Source organism: Bombina bombina, chromosome 6 (assembly GCF_027579735.1).
Source record: "Bombina bombina isolate aBomBom1 chromosome 6, aBomBom1.pri, whole genome shotgun sequence".
In the NCBI taxonomy this organism is placed as follows: Eukaryota; Metazoa; Chordata; class Amphibia; order Anura; family Bombinatoridae; genus Bombina; species Bombina bombina.
Window position 1 is genome coordinate 1,046,931,363 of NC_069504.1, and position 23,416 is coordinate 1,046,954,778.

The following is a 23,416-nucleotide window of genomic DNA, read 5'->3' on the forward strand; positions in this document are numbered from 1 at the left end:
GCAGGTACTCTGATTTGCAAAGTTACCTGTCAGCTTTTCATCGTGTACAGGTGCTTGTTTAACTATAGTAATTTTACTTCACTTTCTCCCTATGGTTTTTTTCTTCTTTTTATATTTCAATTTTTTGAGTCTAGGGAGGAATCCCATTTATCTCCTGTTCTTTGGAATAGATAGTTTTTCGCTAGCTCACTGCTGCCTGCCTCTGGCACACACACACCATTTAGAGTTTGTTTTTTGACAATGGCTTTTACTTTATCTGATAAACAGTGGGAGGCTGAATTAAGAGGCTCTCTCTAATAGCAGTTTAGAAGCCAGTGAATCTGATGTAAATGTGTTTGTGGCATTTAAGAAGTATAAAAACTGTTTAGCCAAACAGGTGAAATTAAGAGCAGAGAATTTAAGCCTCACAAACTATACTGAAACTAAAATAGTGCCAAGAGGCCTCAGATTATTTTTAGATCCAGGGTTCAATGCAAGAGAGTAAGGAGGAGGAGATGAGTTTATAGAAGAGTGGAATGGTTAACTCTCGTCTTGTGCCCTGGATCTAATAGAGATGTTAATTTGAAGGAACGTGAAAAGACTTGAGAAAGTTAAAGTTGAAACCGCTTTGCAAGTTGTCAATAAGTTTGAAAATGACACTAACTTTAACGAATCAAATGAGAAGAACTACAGCATACCGCCCAACTGTCCCGATTTTTGTGGGACAGTCCCGATTTTAGGGGTCTGTCCCTCTGTCCCGAGTTGCTAGCCATCTGTCCCGATTTGCCCCAGGCATTTAAAAAATTTTTTTTTTTTTTTTTTTTAAATTCTATTGGGCCCATACTCAGAAGCAGCTGGCTTTGCTCTCACAGGGTTAGATACCTGTTATATTCCCTGTGGAAAAGGAATGGTGTGTGGGTTAAGCAGGAGTAAGAAGGCTGTATACACTCTGACCACGGGTAATGGTGACCTCTCTAACCTACCTCTGGTAATGATGATATCTAACCCCTGGTGATAATACTAGCATGCCTTCAGTTTTATACAATGAGCAGTGCTAATATCAGGGTAGCTAACAGTGTAACGAACAGTGTAACGAACAGTGGCAGCCGCAGACTATCAGCTAATGTGCTTGCCAACCCCAGGACCCCATACAATGAATTACAGATACCCATATATGATGTAGTGTGTGTGTCTATCTGTATCCATAACTGTGTGTGTGTATCTGTATGTATAAGTTTATGCTATGTAGTGTGTGTGTGTCTGCATGTATAAGTGTATACTATGTAGTGTCTGTGTATCTGCATGTATAAATGTATGCTATGTAGTGTGTGTGTGTATCTGCATGTGTAAGTGTATGCTATGTAGCGTGCTACTGTGCATTTTTGCTGACTTTAAAGGCCAGAATCCAGAATATTAATGGGGAATGCAGAGAGTGGTTTTAAAGAATTTATTAATAAATGTGCAATTAAGATAAAAATATTTAGCAATGTCTTTGCAAAGGCTAATTAAATACAGCGCTCACATAGCCATACCAGTGGTTTGAGCTTGTGTTTGATTTGCTGCCTAAGTGTATTAAAATATATGACTTTATTTAGAATTGTATTTCTTTCATGTAATTAGCAAGAGTCCATGAGCTAGTGACGTATGGGATATACATTCCTACCAGGAGGGACAAAGTTTCCCAAACCTCAAAATGCCTATAAATACACCCCTCACCACACCCACAAATCAGTTTTACAAACTTTGCCTCCCGTGGAGGTGGTGAAGTAAGTTTGTGCTAGATTCTACGTTGATATGCGCTCTGCAGCAGGTTGGAGCCTGGTTTTCCTCTCAGTGTGCAGTGAATGTCAGAGGGATGTGAAGAGAGTATTGCCTATTTGAATTCAATGATCTCCTTCCACGGGGTCTATTTCATAGGTTCTCTGTTATCGGTCGTAGAGATTCATCTCTTACCTCCCTTTTCAGATTGACAATATACTCTTATATATATACCATTACCTCTACTGATTCTCGTTTCAGTACTGGTTTGGCTTTCTACTACATGTAGATGAGTGTCCTGGGGTAAGTAAGTCTTATTTTTGTGACACTCTAAGCCAGTGCTTTCCAAACTGTGTGTCGGGACACATTAGTGTGTCGGCAGCAGTGTGTAGGTGTGTCCCTGCTTCAGCACAAATTTAAAAAAACATTTTTTTTTTGGTTTCTGACTTTCCGCCTGCCTGCTACGTATATCATATGGTTGACATGTGATTGATACCTAGGGGGTCACAGATCATCTTAACCTATTGGCGCAGCTCAGTGGGAACTGAAACTATTCCCATTGGCACATTGGCTCCTGACTGCACGTGTAGTCTCCTTAATTGGCTCGTGACTGCACGTGTAGTCAGTGAGTGGGACAGCAGTGTGTTTGCAGGGTGGGCAGTAGTCAGTCGGACTCACCGAGCTCTGAGGGCGGCAGCTTAAACACTGAGCTGAAGTCAGTGGATTTTTTTTGCAACTAGCTCCCAGTAGTGCATTGCTGCTCCTGCTCTTGATATATGGATAGGAAGGGGAAGCTTAAAAATGCTTGATGATGAAATGCGAGTGTCTTTATCCAATATTCCACCAAATATTCAGAAACTGTGTTCATCCCATCAACCTCATACATCCCATTAAAATAGTAAGTAGCTATTGGTGATATTAAACTTTTTTTTAATTATTGCACATACATACATACTGTTACTTGTTAATACATTTTGTTATTATATAATTTATGTATGTGTCCGTATCTCTTAAAACAAGTTAGTTTAACCTCCTGTTTGCCAGTACAACTGAATTACTGTGTCACGAAAGGATGTAGGTCTAAAAAGTGTGTCGCCAACATGAAAAGTTTGGAAAGCTCTGCTCTAAGCTATGGTTGGGCACTTTTATATAAAGTTCTAAATATTTGTGTTTATACATTTATTTGCCTTGATTCAGGATATTCAATATTCCTTATTTCAGACAGTCAGTGTCAGGGTGTCATCCTTCTTCTCTTTATGGTTACACATAAGTCTCTCTTTAGGACCCAGTATTGCAGCATACCTTTCCTTTATAAGGTTCACTCCCCACATCATCATTGCTTAGTATTGTGGTTTTCAACAGTACAGCCTTCCCCTGCATCAGTTGTGGTTCAGGCTCTACCTTAATTATTGACTTTGCAGTACTCGTGTGAACGCTGTTCACATATCATCTAGCTCCAGCTCTGCCTTAAGAACTCTATCTCCATGTAAAAGATTTGCAGCGTCTCAGTAATCCTCCATCTAAGCTGCACATTCCTGAGCGGTGACGTCACACGCCTCCTCCGCTCCACGCACGCTGCCTCCGGAACTCACAGCTCCAGCACTCCTCTCTCTAACGGCCGCAACTGAAGAGTCTTCTAACTTACCGGTAAGCTTTAACTGCAGCATAACTTCTATCATGGATTGTTTGTACAGCACACACACTATATAAATCTGCTTGCCTGTCTCTACTGCTCCTAAAAAATCAACAGGTACCGAGTTAGTATCTCTCTGGATTGTGCAGCCAGCAACTAAGCTTACTTTCCATAAGTCCTGTTCACATCACTGTTATAGTGTTTACCCAGGCTGATTGATAAAAATATTGTTAACTAGTTGTTTCCCTTAAGTAGTTTTTAAAACTGCTGTTGCAATTCTCATTTGTATAGCTAGGTTGAAATTTGTGTCATAAAATTCTCAGTGTACTACCTACACATGTGTTGACAATACGAACCTTTAACCTATACTCACAATATATCAAATTCTGCTGTATGGTAATATGGTACAACCAGTTGCCTGGGTTCATGTTGTTGATACCATTTATCAGTTCAGCTACATATATACATATGCTGACTTGAATTCCAGCAGTTGTGGTCCATTAACTTATTTATGCTCAACTATTCTAATCTCTCTAGATAAGAACAAAGTTGAGCCTGACAGTCAGTTTCATTATTTGGGATAATGCATTTGAATAATCATTTTTTCCTTACCTTAAAATGTGACTTTTTTTCCCTGTGGGCTGTTAGGCTCGCGGGGGCTGAAAATGCTTCATTTTATTGCGTCATTCTTGGCGCAGACTTTTTTGGCGCAAAAAAAATAAAATAAAAAATCTTTGTTATTTCCGGCGTCATACTTGTCACCGGAAGTTGCGTCATTTTTGACGTTTTTGCGCCAAAAGTATCGGCGTTACCGGATGTGGCGTCATTTTTTGCGCTAAAAGCATTTAGGCGCCAAATAATGTGGGCGTCTTTTTTGGCGCTAAAAAATATGGGCGTCATTATTGTCTCCACATTATTTAAGTCTCATTGTTTATTTGCTTCTGGTTGCTAGAAGCTTGTTCACTGGCATTTTTTCCCATTCCTGAAACTGTCATTTAAGGAATTTGATCAATTTTGCTTTATATGTTGTTTTTTCTATTACATATTGCAAGATGTCTCAGATTGACCCTGAATCAGAAGATACTTCTGGAAAATCGCTGCCTGATGCTGGATCTACCAAAGTTAAGTGTATTTGCTGTAAACTTGTGGTATCTGTTCCTCCAGCTGTTGTTTGTAATGAATGTCATGACAAACTTGTTAATGCAGATAATATTTCCTTTAGTAATGTTACATTACCTGTTGCTGTTCCATCAACATCTAATACTCAGAGTGTTCCTGTTAACATAAGAGATTTTGTTTCTAAATCCATTAAGAAGGCTATGTCTGTTATTCCTCCTTCTAGTAAACGTAAAAGGTCTTTTAAAACTTCTCATTTTTCAGATGAATTTTTAAATGAACATCATCATTCTGATTCTGATAATGATTCCTCTGGTTCAGAGGATTCTGTTTCAGAGGTTGATGCTGATAAATCTTCATATTTATTCAAAATGGAATTTATTCGTTCTTTACTTAAAGAAGTCCTAATTGCATTAGAAATAGAGGATTCTGGTCCTCTTGATACTAAATCTAAACGTTTAAATAAGGTTTTTAAACCTCCTGTAGTTATTCCAGAAGTTTTTCCTGTCCCTGATGCTATTTCTGAAGTAATTTCCAGGGAATGGAATAATTTGGGTAATTCATTTACTCCTTCTAAACGTTTTAAGCAATTATATCCTGTGCCATCTGACAGATTAGAGTTTTGGGACAAAATCCCTAAGGTTGATGGGGCTATCTCCACTCTTGCTAAACATACTACTATTCCTACGGCAGATAGTACTTCCTTTAAGGATCCTTTAGATAGGAAAATTGAATCCTTTCTAAGAAAAGCTTACTTATGTTCAGGTAATCTTCTTAGACCTGCTATATCTTAAGCGGATGTTGCTGCAGCTTCAACTTTTTGGTTAGAAGCTTTAGCGCAACAAGTAACAGATCATAATTCTCATAGCATTGTTAATCTTCTTCAACATGCTAATAATTTTATTTGTGATGCCATCTTTGATATCATTAGGGTTGATGTCAGGTATATGTCTCTAGCTATTTTAGCTAGAAGAGCTTTATGGCTTAAAACTTGGAATGCTGATATGTCTTCTAAGTCAACTTTGCTTTCCCTTTCTTTCCAGGGTAATAAATTATTTGGTTCACAGTTGGATTCTATTATTTCAACTGTTACTGGGGTGAAAGGAACTTTTTTACCACAGGATAAAAAATCTAAAGGTAAATTTAGGTCTACTAATCGTTTTCGTTCCTTTCGTCACAATAAGGAACAAAAGCCTGATCCTTCCCCTACAGGAGCGGTATCAGTTTGGAAACCATCTCCAGTCTGGAATAAATCCAAGCCTTTTAGAAAGCCAAAGCCAGCTCCCAAGTCAACATGAAGGTGCGGCCCTCATTCCAGCCCAGCTGGTAGGGGGCAGATTACGATTTTTCAAAGAAATTTGGATCAATTCGATTCACAATCTTTGGATTCAGAACATTGTTTCACAAGGGTACAGAATAGGCTTCAAGATAAGGTCTCCTGCACGAAGATTTTTTCTTTCCCGTGTCCCAGTAAATCCAGTGAAGGCTCAAGCATTTCTGAAATGTGTTTCAGATCTAGAGTTGGCTGGAGTAATTATGCCAGTTCCAGTTCTGGAACAGGGGCTGGGGTTTTACTCAAATTTCTTCATTGTACCAAAGAAGGAGAATTCCTTCAGACCAGTTCTGGATTTAAAAATATTGAATCATTATGTAAGGATACCAACATTCAAAATGGTAACTATAAGGACTATTCTGCCTTTTGTTCATCAAGGGCATTATATGTCCACAATAGATTTACAGGATGCATATCTGCATATTCCGATTCATCCAGATCACTATCAGTTTCTGAGATTCTCTTTCCTAGACAAGCATTACCAGTTTGTGGCTCTGCCGTTTGGCCTAGCAACAGCTCCAAGGATTTTTACAAAGGTTCTCGGTGCCCTTCTGTCTGTAATCAGAGAACAGGGTATTGTGGTATTTCCTTATTTGGACGATATCTTGGTACTTGCTCAGTCTTCACATTTAGCAGAATCTCATACGAATCGACTTGTGGTGTTTCTTCGAGAACATGGTTGGAGGATCATTTTACCAAAAAGTTCATTGATTCCTCAGACAAGGGTAACCTTTTTAGGTTTCCAGATAGATTCAGTGTCCATGACTCTGTCTCTGACAGACAAGAGACGTCTAAAATTGGTTTCAGCTTGTCGAAACCTTCAGTCTCAATCATTCCCTTCGGTAGCCTTATGCATGGAAATTCTAGGTCTTATGACTGCTGCATCGGACGCGATCCCCTTTGCTCGTTTTCACATGCGACCTCTTCAGCTCTGTATGCTGAACCAGTGGTGCAGGGATTATACAAAGATATCACAATTAATATCTTTAAAACCGATTGTACGACACTCTCTGACGTGGTGGACAGACCACCATTGTTTAGTTCAGGGGGCTTCTTTTGTTCTTCCAACCTGGACTGTGATTTCAACAGATGCAAGTCTGACAGGTTGGGGAGCTGTTTGGGGGTCTCTGACAGCACAAGGGGTTTGGGAATCTCAGGAGGTGAGATTACCAATCAATATTTTGGAACTCCGTGCAATTTTCAGAGCTCTTCAGTCATGGCCTCTTCTAAAGAGAGAATCGTTCATTTGTTTTCAGATGGACAATGTCACAACCGTGGCATATGTCAATCATCAAGGAGGGACTCACAGTCCTCTGGCTATGAAAGAAGTATCTCGAATACTGGTATGGGCGGAATCCAGCTCCTGTCTAATTTCTGCGGTTCATATCCCAGGTATAGACAATAGGGAAGCGGATTATCTCAGTCGCCAAAGGTTACATCCGGGCGAATGGTCTCTTCACCCAGAGGTATTTCTTCAGATTGTTCAAATGTGGGGACTTCCAGAAATAGATCTGATGGCTTCTCATCTAAACAAGAAGCTTCCCAGGTATCTGTCCAGATCCAGGGATCCTCAGGCGGAGGCAGTGGATGCATTGTCACTTCCTTGGAAGTATCATCTGCCTATATCTTTCCGCCTCTAGTTCTTCTTCCAAGAGTAATTTCCAAGATTCTAAAGGAGTGCTCGTTTGTTCTGCTGGTGGCTCCAGCATGGCCTCACAGGTTTTGGTATGCGGATCTTGTCCGGATGGCCACTTGCCAACCGTGGACTCTTCCGTTAAGACCAGACCTTCTATCGCAAGGTCCTTTTTTCCATCAGGATCTCAAATCCTTAAATTTGAAGGTATGGAGATTGAACGCTTGATTCTCAGTCATAGAGGTTTCTCTGACTCTGTGATTAATACTATGTTACAGGCTCGTAAATCTGTATCTAGGAAGATATATTATCGAGTCTGGAAGATTTACATTTCTTGGTGTTTTTCTCATCATTTTTCTTGGCATTCTTTTAGAATTCCTAGAATTTTACAGTTTCTTCAGGATTGTTTGGATAAAGGTTTGTCTGCAAGTTCCTTGAAAGGACAAATTTCTGCTCTTTCTGTTCTTTTTCACAGAAAGATTGCTAGTCTTCCTGATATTCATTGTTTTGTACAAGCTTTGGTTCGTATAAAACCTGTCATTAAGTCAATTTCTCTTCCTTGGAGTTTGAATTTGGTTCTGGGGGCTCTTCAAGCTCCTCCGTTTGAACCTATGCATTCGCTGGACATTAAATTACTTTCTTGGAAAGTTTTGTTTCTTTTGGCCATCTCTTCTGCTAGAAGAGTTTCTGAATTATCTGCTCTTTCTTGTGAGTCTCCTTTTCTGATTTTTCATCAGGATAAGGCAGTGTTGCGAACTTCTTTTTAATTTTTACCTAAGGTTGTGAATTCTAACAACATTAGTAGAGAAATTGTGGTTCCTTCATTATGTCCTAATCCTAAGAATTCTAAGGAAAGATCGTTGCATTCTTTGGATGTAGTTAGAGCTTTGAAATATTATGTTGAAGCTACTAAAAATTTCCGAAAGACTTCTAGTCTATTTGTTATCTTTTCCGGTTCTAGGAAAGGTCAGAAGGCCTCTACCATTTCTTTGGCGTCTTGGTTAAAGTCTTTGATTCATCATGCTTATGTCGAGTCGGGTAAAACTCCGCCTCAAAGGATTACAGCTCATTCTACTAGGTCAGTTTCTACTTCCTGGGCGTTTAGGAATGAAGCTTCGGTTGATCAGATTTGCAAAGCAGCAACTTGGTCTTCTTTGCATACTTTTACTAAATTCTACCATTTTGATGTGTTTTCTTCTTCTGAAGCAGTTTTTGGTAGAAAAGTACTTCAGGCAGCTGTTTCAGTTTGATTCTTCTGCTTATAATTTCAGTTTTTTTCATTATAAGATTTAAACTTTATTTTGGGTGTGGATTATTTTCAGCGGAATTGGCTGTCTTTATTTTTTCCCTCCCTCTCTAGTGACTCTTGCGTGGAAGATCCACATCTTGGGTATTCATTATCCCATACGTCACTAGCTCATGGACTCTTGCTAATTACATGAAAGAAAACATAATTTATGTAAGAACTTACCTCATAAATTCATTTCTTTCATATTAGCAAGAGTCCATGAGGCCCACCCTTTTTTGTGGTGGTTATGATTTTTTTGTATAAAGCACAATTATTCCAATTCCTTATTTTTTTATGCTTTCGCACTTTTTTCTTATCACCCCACTTCTTGGCTATGCGTTAAACTGATTTGTGGGTGTGGTGAGGGGTGTATTTATAGGCATTTTGAGGTTTGGGAAACTTTGCCCCTCCTGGTAGGAATGTATATCCCATACGTCACTAGCTCATGGACTCTTACTAATATGAAAGAAATGAATTTATCAGGTAAGTTCTTACATAAATTATGTTTTTTATTACTTTGGTCTTATGATTTTTTAAGCCCCGCCCACCACATTTCAATTTTTTTTGGCGGGGGGGGGGGTGTCCCTCTTTTGAATTTTGAAATGTTGGGAGGTATGCTACAGGCAGACATTAAGTCACGAAAATGTAGGAAACTCTACAGCTATTAGGATTATTACAAAAGGTATATGTATATAGGTTTGACAAAGGATCATATGATTCAGGCACTGATGCCTCAGTATGGGAGTCGGATGCTGACAGAGCCTCAAAAAATGGAGGAACTTTTATTGGCACACAAGACATAGGAAGGTTCAGATATACAAGAGAGGAGATATCCCCAGAGACAAGAGGAGACGGGGGGACTATATGCAGCAACATGTAACAAGGGGCAGAAGACCCTGGAGAAGGACATACAGGAATTACTAGGGACACATCACCCCTAGGGAATGAGTTACAGGTAGTGAATCTAACACATATGTGTTCTGAAAAGAGGGTTGTCATTTTGTCCCACCAACAAGCTAGACAAATTTGAAACCTTGAAAGATTTACATGTTTTTTCTAGCAAACTTGTTCGTTCACAGATAATGAACCAAATAGATGAGGACAAGTGTAAAGATCAAGAAACCATTGCGAATTTACAATCACTCTTAGATGAGAATGAAGGGATAACAGTTAATCCTGACCAATTGGCAAAATGTCAATCAAATTTTAAACCTAACTCTACCTATATGCCTTCAATAGCGCAAGTTCCAGCAGTATCTCTCTTTGTTAAAGCCGTAGAGCACGATCTTGAAAATCTCTAGTAGAAGACTACCTACCATATGATAATCTCAATACACAAGAAAGAAAGGCTCTAAGAGAACTCAGTGAAGCAAAAAATTTAATTATTAAGCTAGCGGACAAGGGTGGAAATTTGGTGTTACTGGATGAATCTTATTATTTAAGGGAGGTGAAAAGGCAACTTAATGATAAACTTCAATATGAAAAACTTTTCATTAATCCAATTCTTAATAATCAACAAGAATTAAGATATTCACTTTTGGAGGCAAAAAGGAATGGTTTAATTACACCCAAGAATGTCCGTATCTTTTCACCAAACGTCCAGTGATTCCAACTTTCTACATTATCCCAAAATTACATAAAAACATGTCCCATCCCCCCCAGAAGACCCATTGTTTCTGGTATAGGGATTATTAGTGAGAACATAGCAAACTATGTGGACAGTTTTTTGCTACCCTTTTTGATCTCCCTTCCTTCCTATGTAAAAGACACTCCTGACCTGCTAAGGAAGTTAGATGGCATTTCATATGAACCTGACACAATCTTGGTTTCCCTAGATGTGGAAGGTCTGTATTCCTCCATCCCACATGAAATAGGGATGGAGGCATGCAGACATTTCTTGGAAACAAGGTCCTGCGTTTGATAAACATACACACTTTATTCTGGATCTCCTGCAATTCATTTTGGAACATAATATTTTCCAATTTAGCAAAGCTTTGTACAAACAAATATGTGGCACAGCCATGGGTGCTGTCTGCACCCCTATATATGAATGTTTGCATTTTGGGGCGAGGGGGAAATTTGATGTCTTTGGCAAATTCAGTTATATTTTTGAACGTCATGTCTCATTATGGGTGAGATATGTCGATGACCTCTTATTACTGTGAAATGGCTCGAAGGAGATTCTGAGAGAATTTGTGTGTATGTTAAATAATTGTCACAATATTCTGCTTACCATGATATGTGGTAAAACAGAACTAGCTTTCTTAGACATTCTTATTAAAAAAGAAGGCACTTCTATAGCATCTGAAAATTAGAGAAAAGAGACCGCTACAAACAGCCTATTAGAAGCTACAAGCTGCCATCCTGAACCACTTAAAAGAGGTATTCCATATGGCCAATTTTTATGGCTAAAAAGAAATTGCTCATCTAAAACAAAATTTAAATATCATGCTAAATTTTGAGTTCATCAATAGAGTTAACTCTAAGAAATTGAAATAACCCTGAATAAGGTAAGAAAACAAAATAGAGCTACCTTGGCCTACGGCTTTAACCAAAAAAGTACAAATAGTCTCACAAGATTTGTTACTACATACAATTGGCAATGGAGTAACATCAGAAATATCCTTTCAAAAAACTGTCATTTTCTAACTCTTGATGAAAAAAGAAAAAAAAGAAAAGGTAGGAGAATATCTGTTAATGACGGCTAAGAAATCTCCCAGTATAAAAAAAGATAGACTGGTCAAAAGTAGATTTGTTAAAACTCCATCCCCAAAAATCTGACTTGGTATTCATCAAGAAATAAAAGGAAGCTCTCCATGTGGACATTGTGTCTATTGCCCTTATATGCACAAAAAAAAAATCTTTTTCACAAATAATAGTAGTGAATACAAAATCAAAACATTTGCCAACTGTTCAGTTGGAGTAGTATACCTACTACAGTGTTCGTGTCCCTACTTTTACGTAGGTAAAACTAAAATAATTTTTAAAGATAGGATACAGAACATTGCAATGATATTATTTACTCCAGAGACACTAGTGTAGCACGCCACTTTACTGAGTATCATAATAGCAGTCCAGCATCACTTAAATTCATTGGGATAGATAGAGGCATTCTAAATGGTAAAGGAGGAGACAAAGACAAATGCCTCTTAAGAAAGAAGACAAGATGGATTTATCTTTTGCAAACTATGTACCCTAAGGGGCTAAACGAAAAATTAGAGTATGCCCCTTTTCTAAATTAGAAAAAATAATGTAGAGATCAGCCATACCTGTAAGCTGAAATACTGCTAAAAAAGGATGTACTATAAAATGGTGATAAGAATAGGATCTCTGAATTTGTATGTTCAGGTGGTGGCCTCTACTTACATTTATTTATCATGTTTTAAATGTGTTGATAGGTCCTTATGCCTTTCCTTGGATGGTTTTGAATATATTCATGTTCATGTGTATAAAAGTAAAGGCATGTATATTCTTTGTTTGCGAACAAAATAAGAAACACTGTGGGATAATAGGCTGTGCTATATGTAGATATTCTTTTGTGTTTTTCTGTAAACCAGTTTTTTGCTACTAATATGAATGTTAAAAAGTTTGAAGGAAATACCTCTGTTTGTTTGATTATTTCTCTAGTGTTAGTCTATTTTAAGCATCTGATAGATTAAGTAAAAGCCGTTGTCGAATTCACAAATTGACAGCGTTGACAACGGGTTGATGTGATTAAGGCTAGAGGCTGACCCAGACGCTGGGATTTTTGCATTAGTCTCTTATGTATACTCTATTCATAACTTGCTCAGAATGGATTCATTCACATGTTTTGTTCAACTACCTATAACTCTACAGAAGGCTTGTGAGGTCGTCTTTACCTTGTAGCCTTCAGGTCTAACACGTTACAGAAATTGCTTTGGTTGAACTTACAAGTTTTTACCTCTTGAAAAGAGGGTTGCGAGCTACATCATCCTATATTTTGAAATACAAGGACATTCTTACCGGTGTTTGTTTATGACCAGAGATATAGCTTCACATATTTGAGATATGCTTTATTTCTATTTGATGTTTCTTCCACAGGTTATGGTAACAATGTGAATGTGTTTACATTTGATTCTATGCATCATCCTGGGCCGTTTGGGCTAATAAATGTTTTTCTTTGTATATGATCGTTGTCTAAGGGTCGTTTCTCTGATGCTGTGTGTGTTGCATTCATGCAATGTAAGCTGAGCGTTAAGAGTGCTGATTTCCCTCTCCTTTGGATTGTACATAATTGTATAATTTCTACATTATATGCCTTATTATTAATTCAGAGGGTCTGATATATATAAAATATGTGTGTGTATTTACAGGCATATAAACACAATTTGTGCATTGGAGATCTTTGCAGTCAAGTAGATAAGAACATAAAAATTTATATTTATTCAATATTCATAGTTTAACTGAGTGTTTTTCATGCTCCATTGAAATCTATGGGGGAATACGTTAATGTGGTTGCGATATTCTAACTTCGGCTTTATGCACTCGAGCGAAAACTTTTTTTACTTTCAACTTGTACTACTCGTGCTACCCCCACATGCGCAAAAAGCCGAAGGGGAGCAGAGTTAATGCGCAAGTGGGAGTGCAAACTACCGCTCCACTCATAATCTAGCCCAAAATGAGAAATTCTCAGTGTACTTACTGCCTGCAGCTAGATAAGGGAGCAGACATGCAACTTATGTTCCATTCTGCCTGTTCTGAGCATGAGCAAATCTGACTCCCTGTTTAGCTAGTGTTTGCTTAATACTAAACCAGCTCATGTTACTCTAGAAGTTTTATGACATCAGGTTATAAATGCCTTCCTGTAGAGACCCCCATCCTCCTTGTAAGGCTGTGACAGGAAGTAATGGACACTGAACAAATTAAGTTTAAAAAAAAAGAAATAAAAGGTAAAATCCAATTTAAATGTTGAATAATACATATTGCGCTGATTTCTATTAAGTGTAAGACCCTGCTTCATTTTTTATTTATAACAATGAAACTGACTTTTTAACATCCCTTAAGACTGTTAGTAATATGATGATAAATGAATCATGGTAATGGGCAGATCAAAGATAAAAATACAAGCTTTTGTCTGTGGAATGGTAATTGACGATCCATATTTTTTTTTTATTTTTTAAATCTTTTTTAGGAATGAAACTGTATTACACCAGTTTTGCTGTCCAGTCGCTGATGCTGAGCAAAAACCTTCACCACCGAGGTAAGAAAACCAGATAAATTGTAATATATAACCTGATATAAAATAAAATCTCAAGTCCTATAGAAATAATGTGTCCTTCCTGCTATCCATATATATTATTTCTCCTAAGACACTTATATATTTGCCTTTAACATTACTACTTATTTCATACTTTACTTTTGCTTTGACTATCTAAAGCATAACTTCTCTTCTGTTCATCTGACTTCCTGTTCCTCATTATTAGTTAGGTTTGGTTTTACACTGTATAAATGAATTAAATGGTCCTAGAATTGTTCAATCCTCACGTGCCTGCTGCTGTCACCATATGTTCATTTGCTATTTCCAGTCCACAACAGTTAAAAATGATATATATATACTTGTATGGTAAATTATTTCTATTTTTACAATACAGTAGTGAGTAGAGAAGAGATTGTGTATCATTCTAATTGCTTAGTAACTGGCACTGTGTGAGTGTGTATGTGAGTAGTGTGTGTGTGGGTGTCAGTGAGCAGAGTATGTGTGCTTTAGTCTCCAGGTAATCAATACATTTCCGATGAGCTGGTGCTTTAGTGCAGTGTTTCTCAACAATGGTCCTCAAGTACCCCCAACAGGCCAGATTTTCATTATAGCTGAACCAGTGCACAGGTGAAGTAATCAGCTGATCAGTAACTCAGTGGTTACTAACTTGCTCTCACCCATCACCTGATTATGTCACCTGTGCACTGGTTCAGCTATCATTTAAACCTGCCCTGTTGGGGGTACTTGCGGCCCTCTGTAAATGTGTTTCTCCGGCGTATCATATCTAGTGCCTCACCAGCCTCTGACCTCACTGCACGTCACTGATATATATATATATATATATATATATATATATATATATATATATATATATATATATATTATTAATAATAAAGAGGCTATATATTCCCCACAACACCTTTCTGTGTCGGAGAAGTTAACAAAACACTAAATTTGAGATGATATACAGTATACTGCCATTTTTGTTTGCCTCATCAACAAGAAAATACATCTGCCTGTTGTCCCTAGATAGTTGACTATGAGGAATACTGCCTTGTTCCAGGATACCAGATATTGATATCTATCTATCTAAGCTCTTTCAGTTACCAACAATGTCAGTATAGTTATATGTTCCCTCTTACATTTACATGTATGTAATTTAAGATAAGACAAAGTTGCTTAAAATCTAGGAGCCAGACAGAATTTTTATGAGCAGTTGCTATGGTGTGTGATAACACTCTGTGCATATCTACTTGCATCAGAAAGAATGAATATCATATGAACTCAGCTCATATGTTTTAGAAGTGCTTGCACATCTGTTAAAGAGAGTTCAGTGTCAGTCTGTGAAAGTGATTAGTATGTGTGTGTTTAAGCCCTCTGTATGTTAACAAGCTGTGTCCTTCAGTGACTGTTTGTGACAAAGTGAGCTTCTGTGCATCTCACTGTGTGTCTGTGATGAGAATTCAGAGAGAGCTTTGTGTGCTTTTAAGAAAACTTACTTAACATGATAAAATGAAAACATCTCTGTATGTATGAAAGCTTCTTAAAGGGAAGTCTAAACCTTAGTCATCTTAAAGTCTTACCTTTAGATTAAGCAGTAAATAGCCTCCTGCAGCCCTTTATATATCATGCAGCAGGAACAGTAAACAAGTTATTTTAAAATTAATACTGTCTCTGGCCAATTTGAAATGGCTGCCAAGCTCAGCCCACTAATGACATCACACTCTAGGCTGCATATGGCATCCAATCACAAAAGGCTCACTAGTTAGATACAACAGACTGCCAATGCTATTCAGCAGAGTGCCTGTTGCATGATATAAAAAGGGTGCAGGAGGCTATTTGCAGCTTAATCTAAGGTAAGACTTTAAGATGACTAAGGTGTAGACTGTCCCTTTAAATCTTAATTTCTCCCATCAATTTAAAACAGAAGACATTTATGCTGGTACTATCCAAACACTGATAAAATGTTTCTCTGTGAGTCATGCTTCTGTTTTTAGTCTGTGCCAAAGGTTATGCTCTTCCTGGACAAATATGGTGGCAAGTTTTTCTGCACAGCAACACGGTGATGGTCATCTTTGAAACCTGACCCTATTGTAAAGGCAAATCCATTTACTTTCCTTTAAACTGTGAGGCCTTTCTTGCAGGGAAGCACACAAATGGAGCAGACATGACAGGTCTACCCCGGGTCCACTTGTAGTGACATCACTAGAGCCAGATGGGGCCCCTAGAAATGTAGGCCCAGTCTCAATTGAGACCTCTGAGACCACTGTAGTTATGTCCCTTGTGTCTACTAATTATTCATTGTCTTTCACACAATAACTCATGTTACCCTTCCTAATCAAAGCAGAGCAAGGTACCTTGGTTCTCCTCACAGGTGTGGGATGGTTGGGTCTTCTGTACAGACATCATTATGTGTTAACTGCTCCATCCATCTCTTTCTCAAATGGGAGTTAAAAATGACTACTGCCACCCGTGAACAAAATTAATATAATTAGGTATCACAATGGCAGTAGCAGATGCAAAAGTATATTTAATAAAGCCATTGGGGGGACTGTTTAATTATCAAACTAGAGTGAATATATATGTTTGTTAATTAATGCAATTATATTATATTTGATAGGAGCAAAATTATTTGCCATCCCTCTTAGAGATTAGAATTTTTTTAACCATAACTGATATTGTTTGCTGGGGTATTCTATTCCTACTACATATACTGCAATGTACAATCATAAAATATTTCACTGCCAAATTAATAAAATATTGACTCCCTTTCTTGTTTTCCATGCACACGAAAAATTATATACTCTGTTTTAAAAAAAATGAAAAATATATTAATTGTGTGGGTAACTACCGGAAAACCCATTAGAAATGTTATTCAATGACTGGGAAAGGCTAAAATATGACATTTAATAATTCAATCTAAATAATGTAATTTCTTTATTTTGGCTTCTATCTCTATACAATACACTAGTGAATAATTAGCCCAAAGAGAGATAAGCAAAATTAAAACTCATATTTTAAGATTACCCTTTCACCAGACAACCATAATCTTAGTGAAATTTCCATACAGAGAGACTGGGCAGAAAATAGGTGAGTGCTTCAAAACAGTGTAGCCAGCCTCTTCAGGGATCAAGACTATAAAGTCTGTTGCTCTCTCCATGGGAAACTCAGAAAAAGAAGAACTCAAAATAGTGTAGCGTGTTTAAGAACAACACAATCACTAAGTGTACAGACAGATCTAATAAGAAATAATGAATGGTTTATAGAAGAATCTGCAAGAAAAGAAACAAAAGGATCGCAATCCAATTCAAGATTAGAATTGTAATAACACGAAAGCGCACAAACAAATGTCTTGCCAAATGTACAAGACATATGTGCAATGTTTATAAAAAAAACAGCAGTCCTCCAGTGGTAGCGGCATCCGTCTGGATCCCCAATTCATCCTTGCTAGTGTTCTAGCCGCCAAGCAGTGCAGAACATTGGAGAGGTAGGTCCACATGGAATGATGTTCCCTACAGAATCCTGTAAGGGTCTGTGAAAGTCTCTACGCGTTTTATCTATATGCAAACAGACTTTTTCAAGAGTGCTTTACGTAAGATGCCTTAGTTATTTGTACGAATAGGCTGATCTAAAAATGTCGTACACTCCACCTTCTAATATGAGTGAGGCATGTATACAACTGATAAGCTCACTTAGGAGTGAAGTATTCACATGATATTCTCAGTGTTTCTATAACTTAGTAGCTAAGAGTACGATACATTGTACTCAAATGCTGAACCTCTCAGTTATATTGAATCAAATTACTAATCTGTATTTCACAGCTCTATCCTCAAGCACACCTAACAGATGAGATTGTACGTCCCTGTCTCGCTGGTCAGCTGGTTACTCAATGTGACCGGCTCACCTGTACTCAGGTAGTGAAATCCTTAGAATCTGGTCAATGATTGTCATTTAATGACTGGAAACACTGAAAGTGTGTCACAAGAAAAGTGTCAGATAAAGTGTATCACTGCGAAAAAATGTCACATAGAAGTGGCATATATAGGAGCACAGTGAAATATTACAAAGAAAATATGTCGCTATGAAATGTGCCAGGTAGATTATAAAACTTGATTTCTTTGCTAAGGTGGTGAGAGTCCACAAGTTCATTACTTCTGGGATTCAACTCCTGGCCACTGGGAAGAGGCAAAGATTCCCAAAAACTCCAGGAGTATTGTATCCTGCCCATCTCACTGATTAGCCAGTCTAATCTTGCCTCCCAGGAGGCATGTGAAAAATGGAGGTGCTCTTAAGATTCTTCATGAGAGGAGTACTCAGACTGATTTCAGGCCCATCCATTTTTTTCCCCTCAGAGCTGCTACAGAAAAGCAAAGGGAAGATTGGAGTATGGAATAGGGACACAATTACTCCCGGTGTAGGTGTTAGTCACAATCCTGCAACAGGTGTTGCGGGGACCAGTCCCTTTAGCTTCCTCCTGTTGGGTCATCATTATAGTGATCCTCTGCTGTGACATACACAGCAGTGGATGAGCTCTCTACTGCAAGCAGTAGGTAAGCACAGTAGAGTGAGTGCAGTTCAAGTAAGTAAAAATCCACCTTTGCACTCACATAGCCCACCTGCTATTAGTAGGTACCCACTGCCTTACATTACATCATAGCCAGGGGACAACTTTATTAGAAAGTTTACACCACTTCACGATCACCTTGATTACAAGTTTTGCACTATAGAGAGTGCGATATGAACGAAACAAAAGTTGCGTTATTTCACCCTCCATAGCGCTGCCATTACGAGTTTTGAAAAAGCCACCTTGTGCGTGCGATATGGTTGCGTTAAGCTCCATACCGTACAAAATACAAGTGCTTCTTTGATGTGCTCGTGCACGCTTTCCCCATAGACATCAATGTCGAGAGAGTGTTAGAAAAAAAACCCTAACACCTGCGATCGCGGAATGAAAAGCTCCGTAACGCAACCCCATTGATGTCTATAGGGAAAACAAAGTTACGTTTAAACCTAACACCCTAACATAAACCCATCGTCTAAACACCTCTAATCTGCTGCCCTCGACATCGCGACACCTAAATAAACTTATTAACCCCTAATCTTTCGCCCCTGACCTCGCCGCCACCGAAATAAATGTATTAACCCCTAATCTGCTTCTTCCGATATCGCCGCCACTATACGAAAGTTATTAACCCCTATTCCCCCACACCCCAACATTGCCCACACTATAATAAAGATATTATCCCCTATTCCGCAACTCCCTGACATCGCTGCCACTAAATAAAGTTATTAACCCCTAAACCGACAGCCCCCCACATCGCAAAAAACTAAATTAAACTATTAACCCCCTTAAATCAAAATTACAAGATTTTAAAATAAATAAAAACTTACCTGGGAAATTAAAAAAACTAACGGCTAGATTACGAGTTTTGCGTTAGAGGCTATGCGTTGCTAACGAGCAGTTTATGCTCACCGCTCACTTTCATACAGCGCTGGTATTACGGGTTTTACAAACCCGGTGTTAACAGACAAAAGGTGAGCGTTGAGCAAAATTTTGCTCCACATCTCACTCCAATACCAGCGCTGCTTAAGTTAGCGGTGAGATGGTTGTGCGTGCTTGTGCACGATTTCCCCATAAGAATCAACGGGCAGAGCTGGCTGAAAAAAAGTCTAACACCTGCAAAAAAGCAGCGTTTAGCTCCTAACGAAGCCCCTTTGATTCCTATGGGGAAATAAAATTAAGGTTTACACCTAACACCCTATCATGAACCCCAAGTCTAAACACCCCTAATCTTACACTTATTAACCCCTAATCTGCCGCCCTCGACATCGCCGACACCTACATTATAACTATTAACCCCTAATCTGCTGCTCCGGACATCGCCACCACCTACATTATATTTATTAACCCCTAATCTGCCGCCCCCAATGTCGTCGCCACTATTCTAAATGTATTTATCCCTAAACCTAAGTATAACCCTAACCCCCCCTAACTTAAATATAATTTAAATAAATCTAAATAAAATTCCTATCATTAACTAAATTATTCCTATTTAAAACTAAATACTTACCTATAAAATAAACCCTAAGCTAGCTACAATATAACTAATAGTTACATTGTATCTAGCTTAGGTTTTATTTTTATTTTACAGGCAAGTTTGTATTTATTTTAACTAGGTAGAATAGTTACTAAATAGTTATTAACTATTTAATAAACTACCTAGCTAAAATAAAGACAAATTGACCTGAAAAATAAAACCTAACCTAAGCTACACTAACACCTAACACTACACTATAATTAAATTAATTCCCTACATTAAATACAATTAAATACAATTAATAAAATTAGCTAAAGTACAAACCCCCCCCACTAATTTACAGAAAATAATAAACAAATTACAAGGTTTTTAAACTAATTACACCTAATCTAATCCCCCTAACAAAATAAAAAAGCCCCCCAAAATAAAAAAAGCCCTACCCTACACTAAATTACAAATAGCCCTTAAAAGGGCCTTTTGGGGGGTATTGCCCCAAAGTAATCAGCACTTTTACCTGTAAAAAAAATTACAAATCCCCCCAACATTAAAACCCACCACCCACACAACCAACCCTACTCTAAAACCCACCCAATACCCCCTTAAAAAAACCTAACACTAACCCCTTGAATATCACCTTACCGGGAGAAGTCTTCATCCATCAGCGCCGCAGTCCTCAACGAAGCTGGGGGAAGTCTTCATCCAAGCCGGGCGAAGTGGTCCTCCAGACGGGCAGAAGTCTTCATCCAGACGGCATCTTCTATCTTCATCCATCCGGCCTGGAGCGGGTCCATCTTCAAGACATTCGACGCGGAGCATCCTCTTCATCCGACGGCTAACACTAAATGAAGGTTCCTTTAAATGACGTCATCCAAGATGGCGTCCCTTCAATTCCGATTGGCTGATAGAATTCTATCCAATCCAAGCCAATCGGAATTAAGGTAGAAAAAAATCCTATTGGCTGATTGGTATAGAGGTTAATAGGTAGTTTATGGGTGTTAGTGTACTTTTTAGCACTTTAGTTAAGAGTTTTATGCTACGGTGTTGTAGTGTAAAACTCTTAACTACTGACTTTAAAATGCGGTACCAGTCTTGACAGGAGAGGGACTACCGCTCACTTTTTGGCAGACTCGTAATACCGGCGCTATGAAAGTCCCATTGAAAAAAGAGGATACGCAATTTACGTAAGTCGATTTGCGGTTTTTCCAAGTCTGGCCAAAAAGGTGAGCGGTGAGCCTGTACCTTCAAGACTCGTAATACCAGCGGATCGGCTAACGCTGATTTTTAAGCTTACCGCAAAACTCGTAATCTAGGTGTAAGTTTTTAAACTATAAATTAACATAACTATTAGACTAAAATTAAAATAACTACAAATTAAATAAATTAAATTACTCATAAAAAAAAAACTAACAATACTTAAAAAAATAAAATTTACAGTTACAAAAAATAAAAAAACCCTAGCCTGCAATAAACTACAAATAGCTCTTAAAATGGCTTTTTGTAGGACATTGCCCTAAAGAAATCAGCTCTTTTCCCTGAAAAAACCCCAAAGATCCCCCCAACAGTAATACCCACCACCCAACCAACCCCCCAAAATAAAAAAACCTAACTCTAAAAAAAACCTAAGCTACCCATTGTCCTGAAAAGGGCATTTGTATGGGCATTGCCCTTTAAAAGGGCATTCAGCTTTTTTAAGTCAAGCCCAAACCCTAATCTAAAAAAATAAAAAAAGTTTAAAAAAACATAACACTTACCCCCGACGATCACTTATCCACTGCTCCTTAACCTGTCCGCCTGCTCTGAGGCGGCAGACAGAAATAAACCAGATGCTAGCGGCTGATTGGCCATGAATCTGCAGGGGGTGTTATGCTGTCGGAATTTATCGATGTGCAGCGGACATGATACGCTACATTGTATCATGTCCGCTTGCACTTTAGTAAATTGACCCCTAAGCCTCTGCAGGCTGCCCCTTATCTCAGTGCTATTTACAGACTTGCATTTTAGACAATTAGTTCTGACTCATGAATAACTCCATGGGAGTGAGCACAGTGTTATCTATATGGCACACATGAACTAGCAGTGTGTTGCTGTGAAAAATGCTCTGAGATAAAGGCGACCTGCAGGGCTTAGAAACAGGAAGAAATGTAGAGGTTTAAAGGTTATAAAGTATATTAATATAGCAATGTTGATTTTGCAAAGCTGGGGAATGGGAAGTAAAGGCGTTTACTAAAAAATGTTTATTGTTTAAAAAGATAGATGACTGTCCTTTTAACTAGCACTCATCACATTGTGACGCAGTAGTTTTCTTAAGTGCATTACCAATCCGATCCTTGCTTTAGTGCGTACCTGCCAAATGATAACTTTTCTTCAGAGTGCTGCCAAGCTATGATGATGAATAGGGGGAGCGCACTTTAACTATATCACTTAATTATTTTTTTAACTGGAATATTTTGGCAGCGTGAAGGTAAAGAGTTTCTATGGCCTGCCCTTACTATGAACACACAATTTTCAGAAGTAATGATTGGCTTCAGATCAGCTCTTGCGCTTTGAGTTTTGCTTTATTTGTCGTTGAGGGGGTAAGATTACAAAATATTCCAAGAGTGCCTAAATTATGCTATAATATTCTAAATTATACAAATAGTTTTTATTGTTGCAGAATACTTTTTTTTTGTTTTTTGCACTGAGAGGTTCTAATAGTATTTTTCTTCCCTGTTATCTTTTCCCATTTTATTCTCGGATTTATTATTATTATATTTTATTTGTAAAGTGACAACATATTCTGCAGCGCTGTCCAGGAGTACAATTGATATAAGACAATACTACAATACTTGTAAGAGACAAGACAAAATTTGACAAACAAATACATGATGAATTTAAGACCCTATTCCTGTGGGAACTTACAATCTAGAAGGGTAGGAGGTGAGAAACTAAAGGTGTTTTTTTTTAATTTTGTTTGTTTTTTTGCAAACTGATTACTGTTGAACCCCCAGTGCAGCTCTGCAATTCTTGTATGGATCACCTGAGGCATGCCAATCAACCTTGCCTCTAAGGGAATCTGTCCTCCCTCTGTTTGTTCTTTACAAGGGAGTTTGTCAGATTTTGCTCTAGGTTTTAAGGATTTTGTGCTCTTTACTGTCTCTGATATGTTGGCGGCTATGCCTTCTCCAAATAAGCACAAAATGTCAGTCTGACTGTCAACCTATTGTGTGTTTATTTATCTTATCATTCAGGCTAACGCTCCTCAGGGGGTCGATCCGATAAAAATCGTCGCCCGCAAAAGCTGGCGATGCCAATATTTGCGCGGGTTTGGTATCCTATATACGGCGTAACCTAGAAGTTACGCGCGTATATTTCTGCCTTCGCCCGTAGTTTTTTGGGCCATAGGCAGGTATACCAAACCCGCGCAGTTTGGTATCCAATATA

General features: G+C 38.2%; 1 protein-coding gene across 1 annotated transcript in view; it reads left to right on the top strand.

Annotated features, from left to right (window-relative positions):
* The window catches only part of IQSEC3 (IQ motif and Sec7 domain ArfGEF 3), a 374,477-nt gene that overhangs the window by 47,538 nt on the left and 303,523 nt on the right, over nucleotides 1-23,416 (top strand). The window contains exon 2 of the mRNA XM_053718818.1: nucleotides 13,893-13,961. Coding sequence (XP_053574793.1) covers nucleotides 13,893-13,961 — 69 coding nt within the window. The remainder of the gene's footprint in view (nucleotides 1-13,892; nucleotides 13,962-23,416) is intronic.